The following is a 21311-nucleotide window of genomic DNA, read 5'->3' as shown; positions in this document are numbered from 1 at the left end:
CATGGCTCAATCCATATATCCAGATATTCTAAGCAAACTTTATTCATATTTCCCACAGCATTTCGGAAGAACTGACAATGACATGACGAAGACCTTTGGCCATATATTGCCACAGAGGTTACCAAATGCATAAAACCAACAGCTTTCTTGAGATCTTAGCCGATTTTGGATATTAAAGATAGAACTTATCTTAAAGAAAGATACAAAGATAGAAATTAAGCGGAATATTAAGGGAGTGCATATTGTCGAAATAGTGATATGAATAATAAGGCTATGAATATCGAAATTTTTATGAATGAAAATAATAGTAATTTTAAAAAAAAAAGAGAGAGAGAGAGAACGCGATTTGTGAGGGGTACTCTATGTTACTATAGCCAGTGATCTCCAACTATGATTAATTCTTGATTGTTTGAGAAAAATTTCTTTTCTAATTACATTTTAATGCGCTCAAAATATTAGGGACGTCAGCAATGGAATAAAGTACTGAACAAGAGTGCTCTGTACCTATATGAAATTCTAAATGCTTTAATTTTAATCCTAGGATAAAAAAGTTAAAAAAAACTTTTAGCAAAAAATCGTACTGATTATATTTAATGTTTTCTTTTACAGTCAGCCGGCACACCATCTAGTCGGAGGGTTGGATCATTCTACAAAAGACGTCCATATTCCAATCCTATGCCAGAATGTGCGTCCCAACAAGTGTGCAATGCTGTGTTCATGCGCTTGAAATTCGTCCAACCACTGTGCAGGTGCGCAGGCGCATTCACAAGTCCATGTTCAACAAGAATGAATCCAAACGATGGACACACAATAAATCTCCTATCCGACAGAGAGGGTCAGGTTTGTGTTATCCTAATTTTCATTTTGAAATAATTTATGTCGTTCGTTAGAATATATGGCCATAAAAGGTGAAAAATTCTCTGTTTCATGAATATAGCTTCGCATGCAGCAGTAAAAAATACTTCCGAATGTCGCAAAAAAGTTCTCCTCTGAGACTACGACGAATGGAAAATATATTTACTAAAAGTTTATACAAGGATAAAATGGTCGAGAAAATAGTTCCAAGATCACCAACCTCTTCATATAATTTTAGTCGGAAGGTGACTCTAAAAGAATACGCAAAAGGCAAACAATGTTAAAAGAAAATGATTTCGAGTCAACAGAGAATGACAAACAATTTTTCAAATTCATGTGTAGTTATACAGGGTCCTTAAACATTGAATCGCTGATTTTTCTAGCACAGAATAAAATATCTGTCAGGCAAAAGCTACGCAGAAACAGACAAGCTCGTTACTATGACAGTTGGGCTTATGGATTATGGAAAACAATGTAAAGGCAGCCAATCTGTCTCAGCAGAAATACTTTTATGAATGTCTTTCTAAGGGAAACTAGTTTCTAATTATATTACATATGGTTAAAACCAGGAAAATATTCATGTTGACAGCTTTTTTCCTAAGACCCGGGACTTATAATACTAGCGGCCTTACTTACTTTCCATTACGGGTGTGACGAACCTGCACTTTTCCTTGGCGGCCCGAAGGGCAAGCACAAAACATCCGGTGGTTCAGTTTTTCTAATGCTATTTATTATTCGTTATATTTACATATTTACAACTGTCCTATTGTTAGGTGGACTACCTTCACAGAAATCATGTTGCCTAATCAAACGACATTTCGTTTCTACTTACATGCATTACGCTACTGCCAAGCAGCGCCCTCTTCTTCTCTCTTTACAAGAACGGGTCAATGGAAAAACTAGATTGAATCATTTAATTAATGAAAAGCATACACGGGGTACCTATTTAAGGACAGGGATGCTTTTCTGGAGAACATTTCTGAGGGGAAAGTTTTTAACACTGCAGAAACTCTCCCCTCAAAATATCTGAAAGGTTTCAGATTTTAAATTACGTCTTTTTTTTTCCACGTTTTGTGTGTTACCTTTATTTATTAAATATTATGTTCTTTGACTTAAACCATAAAATTCAGTTCAATAGCAATGTCGCAAAATAATTTTAAAATGAGCATAGCTTTAGAATTTCCGATACACAGTTCCGCACGCTGGAGATAAAAAGGTTTCCCCCCCTTAGAGTGCTCGCTTTGAAATCCTTGAGTTTGTTAATCAAAAATTCGTTAAAAATTTACCAAATATGAAATCGATAATAAAACAAATTCCAAATTTGGTCTTCCACATGACCATATTCGCAGGAGGATTACGTCGTTCAAAATTCGATGGCTCTATGTACTGATGTTTTATCACAATGCGTGAAATATACATACATTTATGGAGATTTTTCATTATTTAATTTCTTCAAATATAATGCAGGTCTCTTAACATTTGGTGGCAACAGTTCGAAAAGTGAAACGGACATTTATAGTGATTCAACGCAAAATCGCAAAAAGAAAACAATAATCCTTCAGGAATAAAGCCCATTTGGACTAATAAAATAAAAATAAATAAATAAAAAGTAGCAAGAAGAAAGTAACTCTAAATATGCGCAATCGATTAAGAACAGATATTAAGTGAACTAAAAATAAAAGATATTTTTCACTTCTCTGGATGAACAACTTTGGCATCAGAAGAAAGGCAAACAGCAATTATTTTAGAATAAATATGATACAAACTGGATTTGCTGAGCGTTATCGGAATATTAAGAGAGAAAAAGTAGAAAACTAAGCAATTCAGTTTCAGAAGAAATATATGAATATCAGGATTGATGTATATGGAATATATGATATCAGGATTCATAAATATGAATCACAAAACATTCGCCATAACATCGTTACCATTTAAAAAATATCACATACATCGTACAGCAAACCAAATATACTTTAATCTCCTGTAAACTTAAAATACCAGTTTTTGTAGGGTAAATGAAGATTTTGATTGCAAGTATTGATGGAGATAAGTTAAATCTTTTACAGTGGATTTTTATAATAATCTAAATGAGCAACTAATTAAAAATCCTAAAATGTTTCAACGAAGTATCAGACACAAGACTTATGCTCACTTTCAAATTTCTAACAGTCGGGTAGCTACAAAAGGACATCTATCCATGGCCGTAGAATCAAGGGCGCACGAAATTGAGAGTACGAAATTTTAGAAATGTATATTTCCCATTCTTAGGAACCAGGATGGTGTGGCGAAATCTTTACCGTAGCCGTTTTGAAACCCTAGCTACAACTCTGATATATAAACTATAAAATATTTAAAATTGCATGCTATAATTTTACATCAAATGTATATATGATTCAATGTATGATGTAACAAAATAGATATGATTTTGTTATTGCAGAAAACCCAAACACTTGTAAAGGTTTGTGAAGATGTGAGCTCAGTAAAGATGTGTAACCAGCCACATGACTGGATGTTATTAGCCTTACAGAATGTACGAACAGGGAAGGCTCATTATTTAGTTGTATGCAAATGTCCATCATATGCAGTGATGGAAGGTCCAGTACTTCATACACAGCCACCATATGCTCGCATCCCTGGAATAAGTGTCTATGGAATGTTATGTGTTCAAGGAAGAAAAAGCCGATTACGGAAAGAAAGTAAGAATATATTACTTCCTTCGTTTCTTTAAATACAATATATGTGTCTGAAATTATTTTGAATAATAATCAGCAATGACTTCAAAATTAGCATTAGATTTTAAACTTTTAGTGAAATACAAATAAAATCTACTGGAATAAATTTTTTAAGTAATAAGGGTCAAATAAAAAGTCTGAATAGAAACATTGGTGCTACTTTGGTAGACGGTTGCACGGATTTTGGCGATTGTTTTTCGGCGAGCAATACGACTTATGGTAAACCCATTGCTAGACAAATTGTTTATGGTAACCGATATTTTGTTGTCATTTTATTTAAAAAATAATGCGTTTAATTATGCATAAATTCCGTGTTTTAAATATTATTTATGACTTCAAAATAATAAAAATGAATTTAATTTTGCATTTTTATTTGAAATAAAAATTTTATTGTTTATGATATTTTATGGCATTTTATGTTGTGAATGACGTCCCATTATTTTAAAAGTAATTGGTTTTAATATCTATAAATTTAATCTAATATTTTAAACATTACTTATGGCTGTTAAATATTAAAATACAATTTAATTTTGCAATTTTTTAAATATGATTTTATTATGAATGATTATCTAAATAATTTTAATTCTATGCGTGATGTAATCAGCTCCCTGATTGGTTACTGAATATTTGTGCATTACCGCGCCATTTTAAAATTTTATTATTCATCTCTTCGAATTCCTCAGATTTCAAAGCGAATGGATGTCTCTGTTTCGAAGATAAATGTTGTTATTGGTAATTACCAAGAATTATTGGTATCGGCATAAAAAATTGCCGTTTGAGACCTTATTTTGGCCAACCTGGATTTCTTAATCAAAGATTTATTTATTGTTACAAGGGTCAGAGGAAATTTATTAAAAATTTTTGGAAGAAACCTCGCTAATTGCTTCTTCAATGAAGTGCGAGAGATGGGAATAACAGATGAAGATCTTTTTTTTTCTGGTACTTATCAATATACTTAAGGTAAAATGCTTAAAAAAAATGTAAGTACATATTTTTCTTTTACTTTATTATTGTATACTTCAATTTTTATTAAAAAACTAATACACTTTTTTCAAAAATTCCTAAGATATTTATTGCCACATATGTTTTAATGTTAAATAATTATATCCTATAAAACTTATTTTAAAGGATTTGAATTTAAGTAATCAAATAAAAAATTTAATTCTTTTAAACGTTGGTTAATGTTTTTAATTGAATATTCAATTTAAGTAATATTTTATTCCAATTAAATGTTGGCGCAATGTTTTTATAGCGGTGTTTTTATTCTATTACATGAAAGTAATAATTTAACCTTACTTTAACACTTTATACTCTTAGTAAATGTATTTATTTACATTTACCAGCCATATTAAAAAACAACGTTTTCAACAAAAAATTAATCCATTATATTTAACGATATTTATTTTTTTAAAGTTTCGAATACTTTACTATGCGTGAAATACGTAAAAACAGCATTTTTCAAGATGGCTGACGACTGTAAAAACCGCGCCAACGTAAATCGCCAAAAATCCGTGCAACCGTCTACCAAAGTAGAACCGAAACATTTTTAAAAAGTGTATTTGCTGGTTAATTATCAAAATTTTTATATATTTTTATATCTGATATATAAACTATAAAATATTTTAAAATTGCATGCTATAATTTTATATCAAATGTATATATGATTCAATGTATGATGTAACAAAATAGATATGATTTTGTTATTGCAGAAAAGAATATATTTATAATAAAGATACAACAGCACGCCGAACAAGTATTAATTTAGCAGTCAAACAGCGTTATTTTCAAAAATCAGCGTTATATTTTCAAATTTTCACAGGTCTAGTTTTGATGGTTTTACCAAATCATCATTCTCAGCTGTAAAAGCGCAAATGAACGAGATAAGATAAGATAACATGAACAGGAGTCAAGCTACTGGCGCCATCTGTTGAAGAAACCAGAACTAAACCATAATTTCTTTAAATTAAATTCTTTAATTTATTTAAATCTTTCTTAAAAATACGTGCAATTTTATAGCTAAGACCGGTTGCCTTCCACCACACTTCAAATCATGTCATCCGACTAAACAAAAGTTAGCTTTTATTCTAACATTTTATTCCTATGTTTTCCGTGCTCTTCAAGTTTGCTCCTCCAAACTATGAAGAACTAATTTATTTAAAAGCAGTAGCTATTGACAAGAGCTTTTCACCCAACATTATTAATCAAACAGTTAAAAAATTCTCGTCTCAACACACCAAAAAGCACACTCTTGTTTTAGAAGATTATAAAAATTATGTTGTCATTTTCTTCTTTCCATCAATTAGCTATAAAATTGCACGTACTTTACAGAAATTTAACTTTTGGGTCGTTTATTCTCCCATCAATAAAATTCCGAGTTCCATACTCAAGGACCCCACTCCGGATATGAATTCCTTGGGTATTTACAGGATTTCTTGCCAGTGTGGTTTAATTTACATTGCTCAAACTAAGACAGCCTTAAAATTTCGCGTTGATGAGCATGAGGCATATGTTAGACAAAAGGAAACACAAAAGTCTTCTGTTGCCCAGCATTGTTGGTCCGAAAATCACACTTTCAATTTTTCTGCTGTCAAAATTATTCAAAAAATATCTTCCATTGGTGAACTGGATTTTCTAGAGGCATTTCACATGAAAAAAATCTTTCTGTTCTAGTTAACGACCCTAATTCCAATCCATCTTTTCTTTAAAGAAATACTGTTTTAGTTTCATCAACAGATGGCGCCACTAGCTTAATTTCAGTCCAGGCTTTGTTATCTTATCTAATCACTACACCTTATCCTGTTCATTTGCGCTTTTGCAGCTGAGGAAGTTTGTTCGGTAAAACCATCGAAGCGAGTCCCGTGAAAATTTGAAAATATAACGCCGATTTTTGTTGTTTGATTTCTAAATTAATATTTATAATAACTATGCTTTATACTCATCGGTTATAAAATAAATTGTCTTCCTAAGAGTATATTACAATGAATTTGCACATAGATTTTTAATTATCATAATTGTAGCATGCATATTGGACAGAGATATTTGTTATTAATAAAGATCTTTTATTATCGGAGTTAGGCAGATTTTGGGGTAAAAGAAGTCGCTTAAAACACGTCGATTCCGACTCCAGTTTTCGTTAGACAGCTTGAATTTGAAATGAAATTAAAACTGGGGTGAGAGGTAAAAAAATTAATAATAAACTGAGTTATTATTTGTATTTATGGACTATATACATTAGAAAGTATTTAGCTATTTTATTGACACATTAATAAATAAATATAAGGGAGGAGGATGGATGTGATATTTGCCATTATTCATTAAACTGATTAGTTACTTTTTCAGATCATAGACGGCATTACTGTAGCATAATTCGCAACATGAAAAAGAGCCAGTGGTTGCAAAATGCATGTTGAGTCACCAAATTTGAAACTCAAAAGGACCTTGTACTTCTACTAGTGGACAAGCTTACCTCACTAGTTTTTTTCACTACAGACAAGATAACTATAACTATGACTGCTGAGAGCTTTAAAAAAATCTCATTAACTTAGCTGTACAAAATGGTGTACCCCTGTTATGTACTTTCGCAACCTGCTTCCTGTTGAAATAGCAGCGAAACTTGGGATTTCATTAGACAGGGAAAGTGTGCGAAAACTTATTCTCAATGACGCTATGAGCCAGAAACAAAATTTGAAAGATAACCTCAGAGGGAAGTTCATATGCATAAAGATGGACGCAGCTACCAGACACAGAGTAAACTATTCTGCAATTCATGCTAGACTTATTAATAATGATGGAGGATGGTTATGAAGACACTGTCAGTAAAAGATACTGAAGCTCATAAGAAATTAATTGAAGGGGTTTCAAAAGAATTTGAAATAAGGAAAGGGGAGAATCTTTGCATAGTTACTGATAATGCATCTAATACGGCTAAAAAAATATAGAAGATGAAGAAATTGTTACAATAGATGAAAAAAGGACTGTCTTAAATATTGAAACTTCTCAAGAATATTCACACGAAGCTTCAGATGATGTTGCCGAAGAGGCATCAAAACTGACAAATCAAGCAAATGCGTTGTGCAGTCCACACCTTACAGCTTGTCGTTAAAGATAGGTTGAAGAAACCTCATACTACAAATTTCATTGGTAAATTTAGGCAAGCAGCAACAGCAGCAATAACTCCCAAAACTGATGCCATCTTTAGGATGCTAGCAGGAAAACGAGCAATTATTGATCAAGCAACGTACATATTAGATGATAAAGAGGTTGTTAGAATTAAGAATTTTTTAGAAGATGTAAATAACCCTAACTTTTCACTAAAAAAAACATTGTGGAATGATCTTGCAGAATTGGAAACTCTTCTTTCTACACCGTATTAAGACGTAGAAAAGCTATATCTGAAGAATTAACAGGAGGCTTATTTCTGTGAAAATGGAAGAAGGTGATATTTGTTCTTTGTAAAATGGGAGGGCTTATAGCAGAAAGATTCATTTCTTCAATGTAGAAAAGAGAAATCAGTTTTCTAGACAATGAGATCTAGCTGGATTCGATACATGTAGATCCCAAATAACGAATTTTGATGCATGATGAACAAGTTAAAACGGCAAAGAAAGCCATCTATGAACTTTCACTAAGAATGAAATTATTCTCAGAACAGTTGGAGTATTCAAATCAGGACAGTCTGACTGCAGACTGAGTCTCCATCATCCTCTTACAATTATGAATTAGATTTTGAGAAATATTTGGATAATATTGAAATGGATAAAATAAAGCGAATTAAAATAAAGAACCAAGAGCCATTAAAATAAAAATGAAAAAATGCAGATTTCTACACAGCTCTTGAAGAAATAGAGAATTATAATCACTCTTGCAAGACACCTCTTTTAGAACTTATACAAATCCGTCCTGAAAAGTTAAAAAAAGTAGCCCTAACAGTGACAGCTCTTTTTCCTTCTCAAGTTAGTGTGGAAAGACAGGGGCGTAGCTAGAGGGGGGCAAGGGGGGGCATCTGTCCCCGGGCGCAGAATCCAAGGGGCGCCAAACTGATGTTACGACATTTTAGAATTAAATGTTTTCCATCCTTGGCAAGCAGTAGGGGGCACGAAATCTTCAGTTGTCCCCGGGCACTGAAAACCCTAGCTAGGACTCTATGGAAAGATCATTATCAGCTCTGAAGTTTATCAAATTGGATCTATGGTCCTTATAAGATCTTGTCAGAGCTAGACTGCTTCTTAGAAATTACTAATGTCAGTTTTTCCACTTCATAATAAATGCTAATTAGTATAAATAATTTGCTATCAATTTTTTTCTGTGCATCTATTATTTCTTTTATATTTTAAAAAAAATAAGCTCTAGCACATGTGCTATATGTTTACACACATATGAGGGAGTCGATCATTTTACCTGTCGAATCAACAGCCTTGGTAATACTTATAAAAATTTTCCCTCCCTTCTTTTTTAAATTACCATTATTAACAAAAATACTTTGAATTAAAACTAACAATAATTTTAAAATTTAACCATGCTCATGGTTAAATTTTAAAATTATTGTTAGCATGACCACTTTGTTAGCATGACCAGAAGCATGACCACTTTTATTCGGTCATGAGATTTTTTTTTTTAAAGCTGGTATACATATGCTTATAATTTGAATTACTTATTTCAATGATATAAATGTCATCTTAGTAGAAGCTGTTAGAATACAGTTCATCATGAGTAGATCTGAAAAGCTACTCAGAAGGTTAATAAAATGAAATAAACAAATTTTGTTATAAACTGGTTTGAAAAATCTACTTGCAATTATGAGATGCAAACTAAGAACCCATCTAGCTCAAAGATGAGGGAATAAAGTAAGAATTTTTTTATTTAAAAATGAAAAATGAAATAAAAAATATTATCATTACTTATGCAGGAATAAACTGAATTAAAAAAATTTAAAGAGCATGTTTATGTATTAGTAATGCAGCGCCCTAAGACTTTTAATGTCTCTTAATTTCATGAATATACATAAGCATCCAGAAATAATTATGTTTATTTTAAAGAAAATATATTTATAGACAGAAAACTTCTAGGAAATAAATATAAAAATTGATATAATTATGATTAAGATTAAAATGTTTTAACAGATATAATGTCTTAAAAATATTCTTCTCAAATGATTTGCTTTATTTAAAAACAACAAATAATAGAATACTTTATTATTAATAGTATTATTATTAATGGTATGGATGTTTTTGTCTAATTTAGAATTCTGAAGTTCTATCAAAACTAATTTCAGTCTAATCCAGCTACTAATTTTTGGGCTATTCTTTTCAGATTATCCTCCAATGCCATGGGACAGAATTATTGGAGTCTATAATTCTACAATGAGTTCAAGACAGACAAGAATGAAACTACCTATTCTATTATAAACTTAATAATTAAAAGCAATAGCACAGCCTAAAATGACATGAAATAATAAAATTTGCGAAGCAAGATTAGAGACAAAAATTCAAAGTACAAATATAGATAGAATATAAAAAAATCAAGTCAGATGGTAAAATTCATCTGGTCATAGCAAGATTCATTTTTTTTTCAACCTACATAGCAAAACACTTATGTTATATTGTTGAGAACAAATCATTCTTGCCAACTGGGGAAAAAAAAAAATTTTTAAAAAATCCCCCTTTTCAATCTATAATGTTTACCGGTTAAAAATTCAAACTATCAAAATTTTTATGTTCTCAAAGAGAAAGAAATTATAACACCATTTGAAAATTATTAAACGAAGTTTTTTAAATTCTTGCTAAATTATATACATGATTTAGAATCATTCTTTAGCTCATCAGATAATAGTTTGTAAGATACAGTAAATCCCGTGAAAATGTGACTGAAACTGTGGCATGAAAATATTAGGTTGACTTTTAAATACAACATCATAATTAAAACTGATATATTTTTGTAATATGTGTTTAACGACAAGCAGCAAAGAGAATTTTATATTGCACAACTGAGAAGTAATATGTACAATTAAGGAGTTCACGCATTCCATTCTGACACATGATCTCGACTAATATGCAAAAATTATACAACTTTTTTCAGTATTACTTTTAGTATGTAATGTAAATATTTAGATATTTAAAATGTTTACTAATGAAAAAAAATCTCACAAAATTATGTGTTTTATATATTGAATTGCATATGCTTAGGATACCTAGTCTAATAAGCCAGAAACTACATGATGCTCACACCAAACATTCGTATTATATGTCTACAGTTAAATAAAATAGGAAATTACATGGTCAAATAACATGTAAGAATTTGATGATGGAATTCATACATGTGTAAAATCATTTCAGATATTTAAATTAGTTTCATTATTTAACTGTTAAAAAAAAGGAAGCATCAAATATACTACTAACTAAACCGAATAAAAACAAAATATTTCAAAATTAATATCAGTTATTAGTTTTGTTTGCCTGTTGAGCTTGATTAAACTTTTGATATTCTAAACAAGTCAGGCTTAAAACTAGTGCATTGAAAATTATGAAATCTAACTTTTTTATAAAACAAAGATAAAAATTAAAAGCACATTGTTTGGATGATTAAAAAAAATAGCAATCTACCATTTACAGAAGTGCCATGAGCTATGATATTACATATTTAACAAATGATTCAAAAAAGTGTAATGCATTCTAACTTATAATGTATTTATTTTGTTATTTATTGTCTTAAGAAAATATATGAATGGAAGATGAACAGTAGCACTCAAAAGGGAAAAAAAAAAGTTCCTTACAGTTTTGTTCTTTTGTGAATAATTTAAGAACAATAAATCGTGTAACAGTTTATGTTTAATAAAAGTGCTACCTGTTTGCATTGTGTAATTTTATTATTATTATTATTCCCATTCAAAGAATTTAAAAATATGTACCAATCATGCACATCAGTATGCAAAAACGTTACAAATTTAACTTTGTTTAACATAGCCATAAATACTAAGCATTGATACCGCAGGTTTAAGGGTTAAATAAATATAACATGAAAAACGTGGTTAGGTAACGGTCATTTTACTCTGATAAAAAAATAAAGCAATCTAATAAAATGAACACATTGAATAATAAAAAAAGATACAAGGCAAACTCTCTTTAGACCAGTCATATTTTACAGCTGATTTTACTTCCTTAATTACATTATTTTCTTTTTTTTTTACATAATTATGAAATGGTGCAAATCATGTTAAAATAAAAATTGCTTCAGATGTCTCTATTGATAACCTGTTTATTATTTGGGCTGACTATTAAGTTGTCATTACAGAAAATATGCTCTCCAAATTTGTCTGGAATGGCAAATACGTATTTGCATAGCTTTTTAACATACATAACTTCTCATCATGACTACTTTATCTGCAAGTAGTATAGTTTGTATTGCCGTGCACCGGCTGTCTCAATACAGAGATTAGGGAGAAAACGAGACAAATAATAATACGGAAGTGAATAGATAATATGATGACAGTCCCCTATTTATGGGACTTATTTACATAGTTAAAGTTTATTTTAAATGTATACGAGGCACAGAGATAGTCGAAGAAAAGAAATTAAATCAGGTATCGTTAAAAATTTTGTTCAGATAAAAGAATAACGATGACCATGATGAAATATCATATCCTAAATTTATAAAATCACTAGGCATTTTAATTATATAGTTAAAATTAAATTATTATTTCTAGTTTCAGTCATTTAAAAAATAAAGAAAAATAATAATAATATTTTACAATCAATAATGCAACAACTTTCCCACTATAAAAATTGCAAAAACTTCAGCACAATCTGGAATGTAAAATTTCACTGTTTCTTTATATAGTTATAAAGTAATATAGAAGGATTAAAATATAGAAATTTTTTATGATTGACTATACTATACAACTCTTACTAAATTGGGCAATAATTTACACTCCTCCTAGATAGCTGAGAAGGAAAAAAAGCACTTTTTGGTAATTACATATTTTCCCATCGATTTTTGACAAACAGAAACTGTTGCTAAACAGGTGATTTAGTGTCAGTCATGGGTAAGTACAGCATCACAACCCATTCGTAAAATCTTCCTTTTGGTTTTAAGTAACCCGATCCTTAATAAGAAAGTTTAATTTTTATACAACAGAATATAAGTCAACTGCTATTTTTTGACTCTCCCACCTTACAAAGTTCATCAAGCAGTGGGGTGTTTTCAAAATTCTGAGACTGGTTATACTGGCGTGAATACTCATAGATAACCTCTATAGTTAAAAAAAAATAACATGGTACCATTTATATATTTGCGTTTAAGTGAATTTGTGGCACCGAGTTTACAAAGAAGATGGATATATTTTGTATTTTAAATACCTTCAGGGGGCCCACCTGCGGCCGAGGGGTAAAAGCCGCTGAACACTAGTAGTTTGGTCCGGGGTTTGAGTCCTGGTGAATGGGCTGGCTGCAAGGGCGTTTTCATGGTTTTCCCCATGTATAACACGGATACGAGTCAGTTTCCCTTAAATTGACCTCCACGGGGCATCCCTTCCTTTCCGTGTAGTGCCTAAGGGCAGAGCACGTAATGAGTTAAAAAATACCTTAAGGGATATTTTACTGTAGGGTTGATATTTGCAAATTTTAATGAAATTATCTGTCAGATAATCTGAAAACTTGAGATCATATTTAAACTTTCTTTTACATGTCATACCCATAACTTGTATCTCTAGGTTATCTAACTAAAACAAAGAGCCATCAGGCATGATGTATGCTGATTTTCATAGCTGATGGGAAAATACCGAAATACCAATTTTTTTTTTCCTTATCTAAGATTAAAAACTATCAAAGCCGGGAAGAATTTCAGATAAGCAAGTGAACACATTATTTCGGTGTCTTTAGCTATTCAGCGTTTATTTAAAAGTCATGTACCTGAAAATGCAAATAAAGTGCATTTCAAGGTCACTTGTTCATCTGCCTCATTGAGATGATTTATAGGTGGGAGACTAATTTTATCTCTAAATATTTTTCAAAGTACAACATGCCTAAATACCCAAACATTTTTTAACATATATAGTAAAGTAAATATTTATCCTAATATATATGTAATTTTGGATACTAGAGGTGTTCTGTAAAAATCCATATAATTAATTAAAAAGTAAAATGTGGTTAGTTGATAAAAATGCGCTAACTCAATAAAACTATTGACAGTGGGGATATTGGCAAAGCATATTTTACTTTCCTTAAATAAAGCTAAGACTAATTTAAATAAAATTCATGCTTTATTCCGTAAATTAAAATAAGCTAACACTGTAGCCTTTACATTTAAAATCATTTGAAGTAAAGAAAACTAGCATAATGCTAACTCAGAACACACACACTCGTTTCTAGTTCTGCTGATATGCCAGAATTATCATGCGAACTTGCATGACGTGATCCGCCGATACCGACGTACATACACTGCTTGACATTGAAAATGCAACACCACGAAGGAGTGGTCAGAAAGTGATGAAATTTGGAAAAAGACAGAGATAGCAAGCAGCAGTAAGTGATCTTTATTTCAAAATGATAGTCAGAATACAGAGCGAGAAACAGCATCTGCTCAGTAGGACATAGGACCACCGCAGACAGCGATGCACGAAGAAACACGTCCAGGCATAGAGTCAATAAGAGGGCGGATGGTGTCCTGAGAGATGGCTCTTCATTCCCTTTCAACCATTTGCCACAGTTCGTCTTCTGAATGAGGTAGGGGCAGAGACTGCAAACGGCGTCCAATCACATCCCACACATGCTCGATTGGTGACAGGCCAGGAGAGTACGGTGGCCAGGGAAGCATCTGTATACCTTGCAGAGCATGTTGGCAGATGCAAGCACTGTGTGGTGGGTGCTTATCCTGCTGAAAAATTGCATTAGGTAGCCCCTGAAGGTAGAGGATTGCCACCGGCCTCAGTACATTATCAAAGTATCGTTGGACTGTCATAGTGCCCTGAATATGAACTAGAGGTGACCTGGAATCGTAGGCAATAGCGCCCCAAACCATTATGCCACATTGTCGTGCAGTGGGGCATTCCATAGTTACTGCCGGATTAACTCTGTCTCCACGTCGACGCCACACACGTATGCGGCGACTGTCACTGAATAAACAGAAGCGTGACTCTTGGTGTTGCATTTCCAATGTCGAGCAGTGTATATACATAATCGGCCAACCTGCCGATCTTGACTTCATCAACCAATCAGCGGCAATCTCGTTAGCTTACCGTCGACTGACCTCCGATCAAAATTTGCATAAGGAAAACTTAAGTCAGGTTCAGGTTCAGGTGGAAATGTAGTGGGACACCCAATGTTTACTATGAGTAATGTAGGTATAGTCCCACTACACTTCGGTTTATTTTTAAAGTAATACTCAAAATAGTACATAGTATAATATAACAGTATAAATAGTATGTCAATATTTTGATTGATATATCTATTAGATATAATTATAGTAGTTATAATAGCTATAATAATTATAGGCTAACAGTCATAATTTATAACAGTTCTTAATATTTCCTTGAGATAAAGTTAATTATATGAATTTGTATCTTCTTCCTCTTCTTTTTCCCTTTTTTACTATATCATTATTATTGCAAGGGTTTGTTTTTAAGATAATTAGATAATAAAAGTTTTAGATGAATTGCAGCTTCAAAAATGAATTTTGACATTAATTACATTAGTGCTTACATAAATTTTTGCCTATTGAAGATAGATATTTGATTGTATTTTCTATTTTATTTTTTAAATGTTTGTTGGTAATTGCAAAACGAAGGAAGGCATTGATATTTGAATTAGGCAATTTAATATGAGTTGACTTTGTTAAGGGACATTGAGTAATATAATGGATTGGATCACCTTTATTTCCACATACACATTGCTCAGAGTTAGAGATGTTGAATCTGAAGAAGTATGTGGGAAATGGCCCATGTCCAGTTAAAAAGCACTTTATATAACCATTGACCATTGTACATGTATCATTTACATGAGGTGCTATTTGATGTAATTGTCTTCCTGTATTTATTGTTGTCCATTCTTCTTCCCACATTTGGAGGCTGATTTTATGTAGATATTTCTTGAGGTATGATTTCGGCCAGGAGATTTTTCTTGAAGGGATATTATTGTTGGTAGTAGCTGATTTGGCTGCTGAATCGGCTTCTTCGTTACCAAGAACTCCGACGTGAGCCTTTATCCAAAAATGTTTGGTGATATTTGAGGATATTGGATAATTTTGTTAAAAATATCTTGAATTACTTCAGATGTGTGTTTGAGATTTTGTAGAGCTATTATTGCTGATTGACTATCCGAGAAAATATTGATTTTTTGTAAATTGTTATCGATAGAGTATTCTATTGCCATTCAAATTGCGTGTAATTCTGCTTGGAAGATACTATTTTCCTTGGAGAGACGATTTTGGAGAGTTATTTTCTGGGTATGATCAATTTGTATTACACATGCACAGCCAACTCCTCAGTTCATTTTCGATCCATCTGTATATATTATTGGTGGAGATATATGATTGGTTGGAGGTTTTACTGTGCTATATATTTTAGGATTAGAGGCAGGATGTCTTCTGTAGGGATTGACTGAAATTTCAAAATTGTTTGGATTAAATATTTCATCATGTAATATGCAGGATTTTTTTAATTTGAGAACTGTGGCTTTTGCATGTTCAGTTTGTGCTAAAGTATGAAGAGGTGCTATTCCTGAAAGTACACATAGGGCAGCATTTGATGTTGTTTTATAACATTTTGTGATCCGGAGAAGGAATTGACGTTGTATGGCTTGCAGTTGTTTTTGTTTCCGAACAGTCATAGGCTGCGCCCAAATTTCTGCACCATATAAGACTATTTTTGTTATTACTGTATTGAACAATATTTTTTGAATATGAGGATTTAGTCCCCAATTTAGTCCTTGGACATAACGTAAGTTGTTTGCTATTTTTTGTGTTTTAGTTCTGATATAGAGATGTTCAATCCAGTTGAGGTTTTTGTCAATGATTATGCCTAGAAATTTAAGTTTTGGAACTATTTTTATTCTATTATTTTCTATTGAAAATTTTGGTAGTCGAGTGATTTTTTGAGATTTTTTATGGAAAATTATAGCTTTTGATTTTTCTTCACTTATTGTCAGTTTCAATTTGTTGCATTCAGTTTTAAAAAGATGAAGAGTTTTATTTACATTATTTTCCAGAATATTTCTTGTTCTACCACTGGTCACAAAAGCTGCGTCGTCAGCAAAAGCAACATTTTGTGTATGGGTTGGCCATTTGAAAGATGTTATTGAGTTAAACGTAAGGTTCCAAAGGTCAGCACTAAGGCAGGAACCTTGTGGATAACCTCTTTGTTGGGCATATTCTATTATCTTATTGTTGTATATTATAAAACTTTTTCTTTCACATAGATAATCTTGAAGTAAGTTAAATATATTTTTTGGACAATTTGCTTTTCTTAATGCTTCAAGTACAGATGGCCACCATAATGAGTCAAAAGCTTTGGTTAGATCCAGGCAAATAAAATCAGAATGCAGATTATTGGAGTTATTGATATGAATTTGGTTTAAAGCTGAATCTATGGCATTCGTTGTCGATTTATTCGGGATGAATCCAAATTGATTATTGCTGATAAATTCTATTTTTGTTAGATGATGTCGTAGGCGATTTGCTATTATTCTTTCTAAGACTTTTCCTATTACCGGTAATAAGTTGATTGGTCTCTATGACTTTAGAGTATTTGTATCTGTGCTTGGTTTGTTAAACAAAATGACTTGACCAGTTTTGAAATGAGTAGGAAATGTGCTTTACTGAGATCTGAGAAAATAGTTCGATCAATAGAATGAATAAGTTGGACTATTTGGTTAGGTATTCCATCTGGTCCTGGTGCCTTATTTCTTGCTAAATTTTTTATTATATTAGAGATTTCCTTTAATGTAAATGGAAAGTCATCCATTGTATCTGGAGCTGTATTATTATTTCTGATGTACGATTGTTCAGGAGTATCTTCTTGAGAGGAGTCTTGTTGAAAAACTTGTTCCATGATATTAGAAAGAGTTATTAAAGTTGCATCTTGATCTTGATGTTGAGATTGATTGAGGTTTGAAGTAATGGAGATTTGGGTTGGTTTAAAAACTTTGTTCATACAGATCTTGTAAATATTTCCATATCTTTCTGTGTTTTTGGTACAATAATCTCTCCAGCATTTATTTTTAGCTGATAGTATCATTTTTTATACATTGCTTTTTGTTGTGAGTACATAATGTAAAATTTATCTTTCAGTTCTTGAAGGGAGGCTTTTTTCATTTTCCTATAGAATGCTCTTGTTTTGTTTCTCTGTATCCTTAATTCTTTAGTCCACCAGTTTAAGTTAAGTTTATTATTTGGTACTTGGGTTATAAATGATTGTTTGCAGCAGTGCTGTATGAATGTTGTAAGGTTTTCCATTGATTTATTGAGTGTGATTTTATCAGATGAATTATTGATTTCCCGATGGATCTTGAAGAGATCTTGTTTCATGAGCTGAATAAAAGTTTTAATAGATCTTGGATTAATTTTAAACCGATGAGCTAAGGTTATTTCAAAATTAAGATCTATTCTGAATGAAGATTATTTTATGGTCAGATAGCGATATGGTATCTAAAACTTCCCATGATAAAATTTTGTTAGCGATTTGATATGAGGTAATAGTTAAGTCAGGCCATCCACGTCCATGTATTGTTTCATACGTAGGTAGGCTGTTATCATTATTATGAAGAATTAAATTATGTTCTGCTATAAAATTTTTGACATGCTCACCTCTTGTAAGGTAAAACTTAAGTCAACAAACTTAAAACTTAAGTCTTGTAAAACTTAAGTCAACAAACGGCCCTCTTTTCCTCATGCAAAGACAAAAACAAAACTTACACAGAATTACAGAAGCTCTATTCAATTCAATTCTATTGGCCCACCAGCGGCCGAGCGGTAAAAGCCGCTGAACACTGGTAGTTCGTTCCGGGGTTCGAATCCTGGCGAACGGGCTGGCTGCATGGGTGTTTTCGTGGTTTTCCCCATATGTAACATGGATACGAGCCAGTTTCCCTTAAAAAGACCTCCACGGGGCATCCCTCCCTTTCCGTGTAGTGCCTAAGGGCGGAGCACGTAGTAAATAAATAAATAGTTCAATTCTATTATATGAAAACACTTATTGTTTGTAAACACTGAAAACATCTAAATAAAACTTCCTTAAATTAACAGCAGTCGCCCCTTTTGTAAATAAGTCTGCAGTATTTAATTTACTGGTGATAAATTAGTGCCTTTAGCTATGAGAAGATAAGTTATTGGTATCTGGAAATGTTTAAATTTTTCAAAAATTTCTTCGATATATTTTTGCTGATGTATAAAATCCCCATTCTCGTTCTCTAAGAATTCAATTTTAAGTAACGTTTTAGTTTACCCTAATACTTTAAGATAAAAAAACTTACTCAGCTAAGAAATTACTTATCTATACTATGTTGATCTTTACTAAAAATCACAATATCATCTACATATAACAAGAGAATTACATTTGAACTCTTATAAACACAATTACATCATTGTACTCTCTTAAAATGAAGATTTTCTAAAGTACTTTCAAATTCACAAAACCATTCATGGTAGCTTTGATGTAGACCGTAAATGGCCTTGTGTAATAAACACACTTTATTTTCCTCTTCAATAAATCCCTCTGGTTGGGTCATATATATTTTCTCATTTAGGTTTGCATATAAATATGCATTCTTTACATCTCACTGACAATTAGTCCATCCATATAAACATACCAGTATAGTGAAAAATATTCTTATGATTGAAAAATTTACTACAGGACTGTAAACGTCATCAAAATCTTCACCTCTTTTCTGCCTGAATCCCTGAGTTACTAAATGTGCTTTGTATTTAACCACTTCATTCTTTTCACCTCTTTTTAATGTATAGACTCAATTTTTTCCTAGCATAGTTTTATATTCTGGCTTTTCGACAAATTCCCAAACCTTTCTTTTCTTCATTGTGTCAATTCCTTCTTTCATTGCCTCATCCCATTCTTCGGCAATTACTGATTTTCATGCTTCTTTAAAATTTTGTGGGATAACAATTACTACGGAATTTAACTCTTCAGACACGGAGCTAGTCTCCTGTTCTACAAAATTAACTTTCCACGAGGATTCGTTTTTAAAACTAAAATCAAACTTATTTTTTTCGTTTTCTGATATCGGGATTATGAGTTTATTTCTGCAGAGGGTCTGTTATCGATTTCACGGGAAATCTGTTGGCTCCATTTCGATTTTAGGTCGCCAAGGGCAAATTCGGTAACGCTAGTCAAGAAAAAGTGAAGTTCGGAAATACGTTTTGAAGCTTCAATAGACAATTAAGTATTTGGTTTAATCCTATGCTGTTGATAGTAATGCATTATTTTTGCTAATGGCGATACAATTATTAGTTGAAAACAACTAATTAATTAAAAAAATTTTAATATTTTTAAAGCTGAAAACAACTAATTGAAACTAATTTTCCTGAATTAACTTTCATGAATTACTAAAGTTATTGGGTAGAAGTTTAACTGAAAATCTGCTTTTACCTATGGTTGCAAAATGTCCCAGCAGTTGAAAGAGCCATTGAAATATGGGATGACTTGCTACTGTACATTAAAGAAGTTGAAATGGGGAAGTTTAAAAAAAAATTCATCGAAATCCTTCTCAAATATTTTGGAGGCAACTAAAGATAAAACATTTCTGATAAAATTTGATTTTTTTTCTCTCTCTGTTGAAAATATTATTGCCTTTCCTTGAATATTATCACAGTGATAAACCACTTGTTCCCTTTTTTGCTGAAGATATCTTAAGTTACTCTAATAAATACAATAAAAACATCAATTTTTAACCGCAGAAGAGTCAGTGACAGAAAAGAGAAAAAACTAGTAAGTCCACAGTGCTCTAATGAATCAAATAAGCAAATGCATGAAATTTGCTATAGTATGAATTGCATGATAATGAGAATGGGAGGATTAAAAAGTAGAGAATAAATCCAAATTTAAAGTTTCATACATATTTTGAGACTTCACGATGCGTTTAAATGAAGATTAAACGAAATTAAATAATAAATAAACATCACATAGCAATTAAATATAGGTGGATCAATTATTGTATTGATGTTTATAGCATATTGCATTGTTTTATTTTATGACATAACTCAAATGTTGCATAATAATGAGCAGTGAAGTTAACAAAATAAATTAAAAACTTAACTGCAGGCATTTTGGATAAAAACATTGTTAAATATTAATAACAGTGTCTAAAATGCAATAAATAAATGCCCTAAGTTTAATGCCAGTGAATGTACTTCCATCTGATGCAATAAGCACACTGCATGCAGTTAGAGTTTGGTTTATTTCATTATGGCAAAGCACATAAAGACTATCTGCTTAAGGGGACAGCTGCCTCTATAAAGGACTTTCAAGGAAACTGGCTGGTATCCATTACACATGGGGAAATTATGAAAATGCCCATGCAGCCAGCCTGTTAACAGGGATTTAAACCCAGACAAGGCTACTGGTGTTCAGCAACTTTACCTCTCGGCCACTGGTCCAGGCAGAAAGGGAAAAATTTGGCTGCTCCTTCACATTGTAGGGGGGAAAAAAGATTTTTCTCACTGATCTTCTCAAGATCAGCTGAATGCGTTTATGTCAAATACAATTTTTTCTTTTTGCCTTTTGTAATA

The 21311-nt window shown here is 31.7% G+C and overlaps 2 protein-coding genes across 3 annotated transcripts in view; one reads left to right on the top strand and one right to left on the bottom strand.

Moving 5' to 3' along the window:
- The window catches only part of dsx-c73A (doublesex cognate 73A), a 43890-nt gene extending 32455 nt beyond the window's left edge, over positions 1 to 11435 (top strand). The window contains exons 2-4 of the mRNA XM_035357989.2: positions 610 to 840; positions 3293 to 3551; positions 9897 to 11435. Of these exons, the coding sequence (XP_035213880.1) occupies positions 610 to 840; positions 3293 to 3551; positions 9897 to 9991 (585 nt within the window). The 3' untranslated portion in view covers positions 9992 to 11435. The remainder of the gene's footprint in view (positions 1 to 609; positions 841 to 3292; positions 3552 to 9896) is intronic.
- Positions 1 to 21311, bottom strand: part of LOC118187713 (elongation factor-like GTPase 1) — a 352553-nt gene that overhangs the window by 211030 nt on the left and 120212 nt on the right. The gene's annotated exons all lie outside the window — the stretch shown is intronic.

The sequence above is a fragment of the Stegodyphus dumicola genome, chromosome 2 (assembly GCF_044657685.1).
Source record: "Stegodyphus dumicola isolate Sdum_Otavi_A_Nest chromosome 2, ASM4465768v1".
Taxonomy (NCBI): domain Eukaryota; kingdom Metazoa; phylum Arthropoda; class Arachnida; order Araneae; family Eresidae; genus Stegodyphus; species Stegodyphus dumicola.
This window is presented reverse-complemented; position numbering and strand designations above follow the sequence as displayed.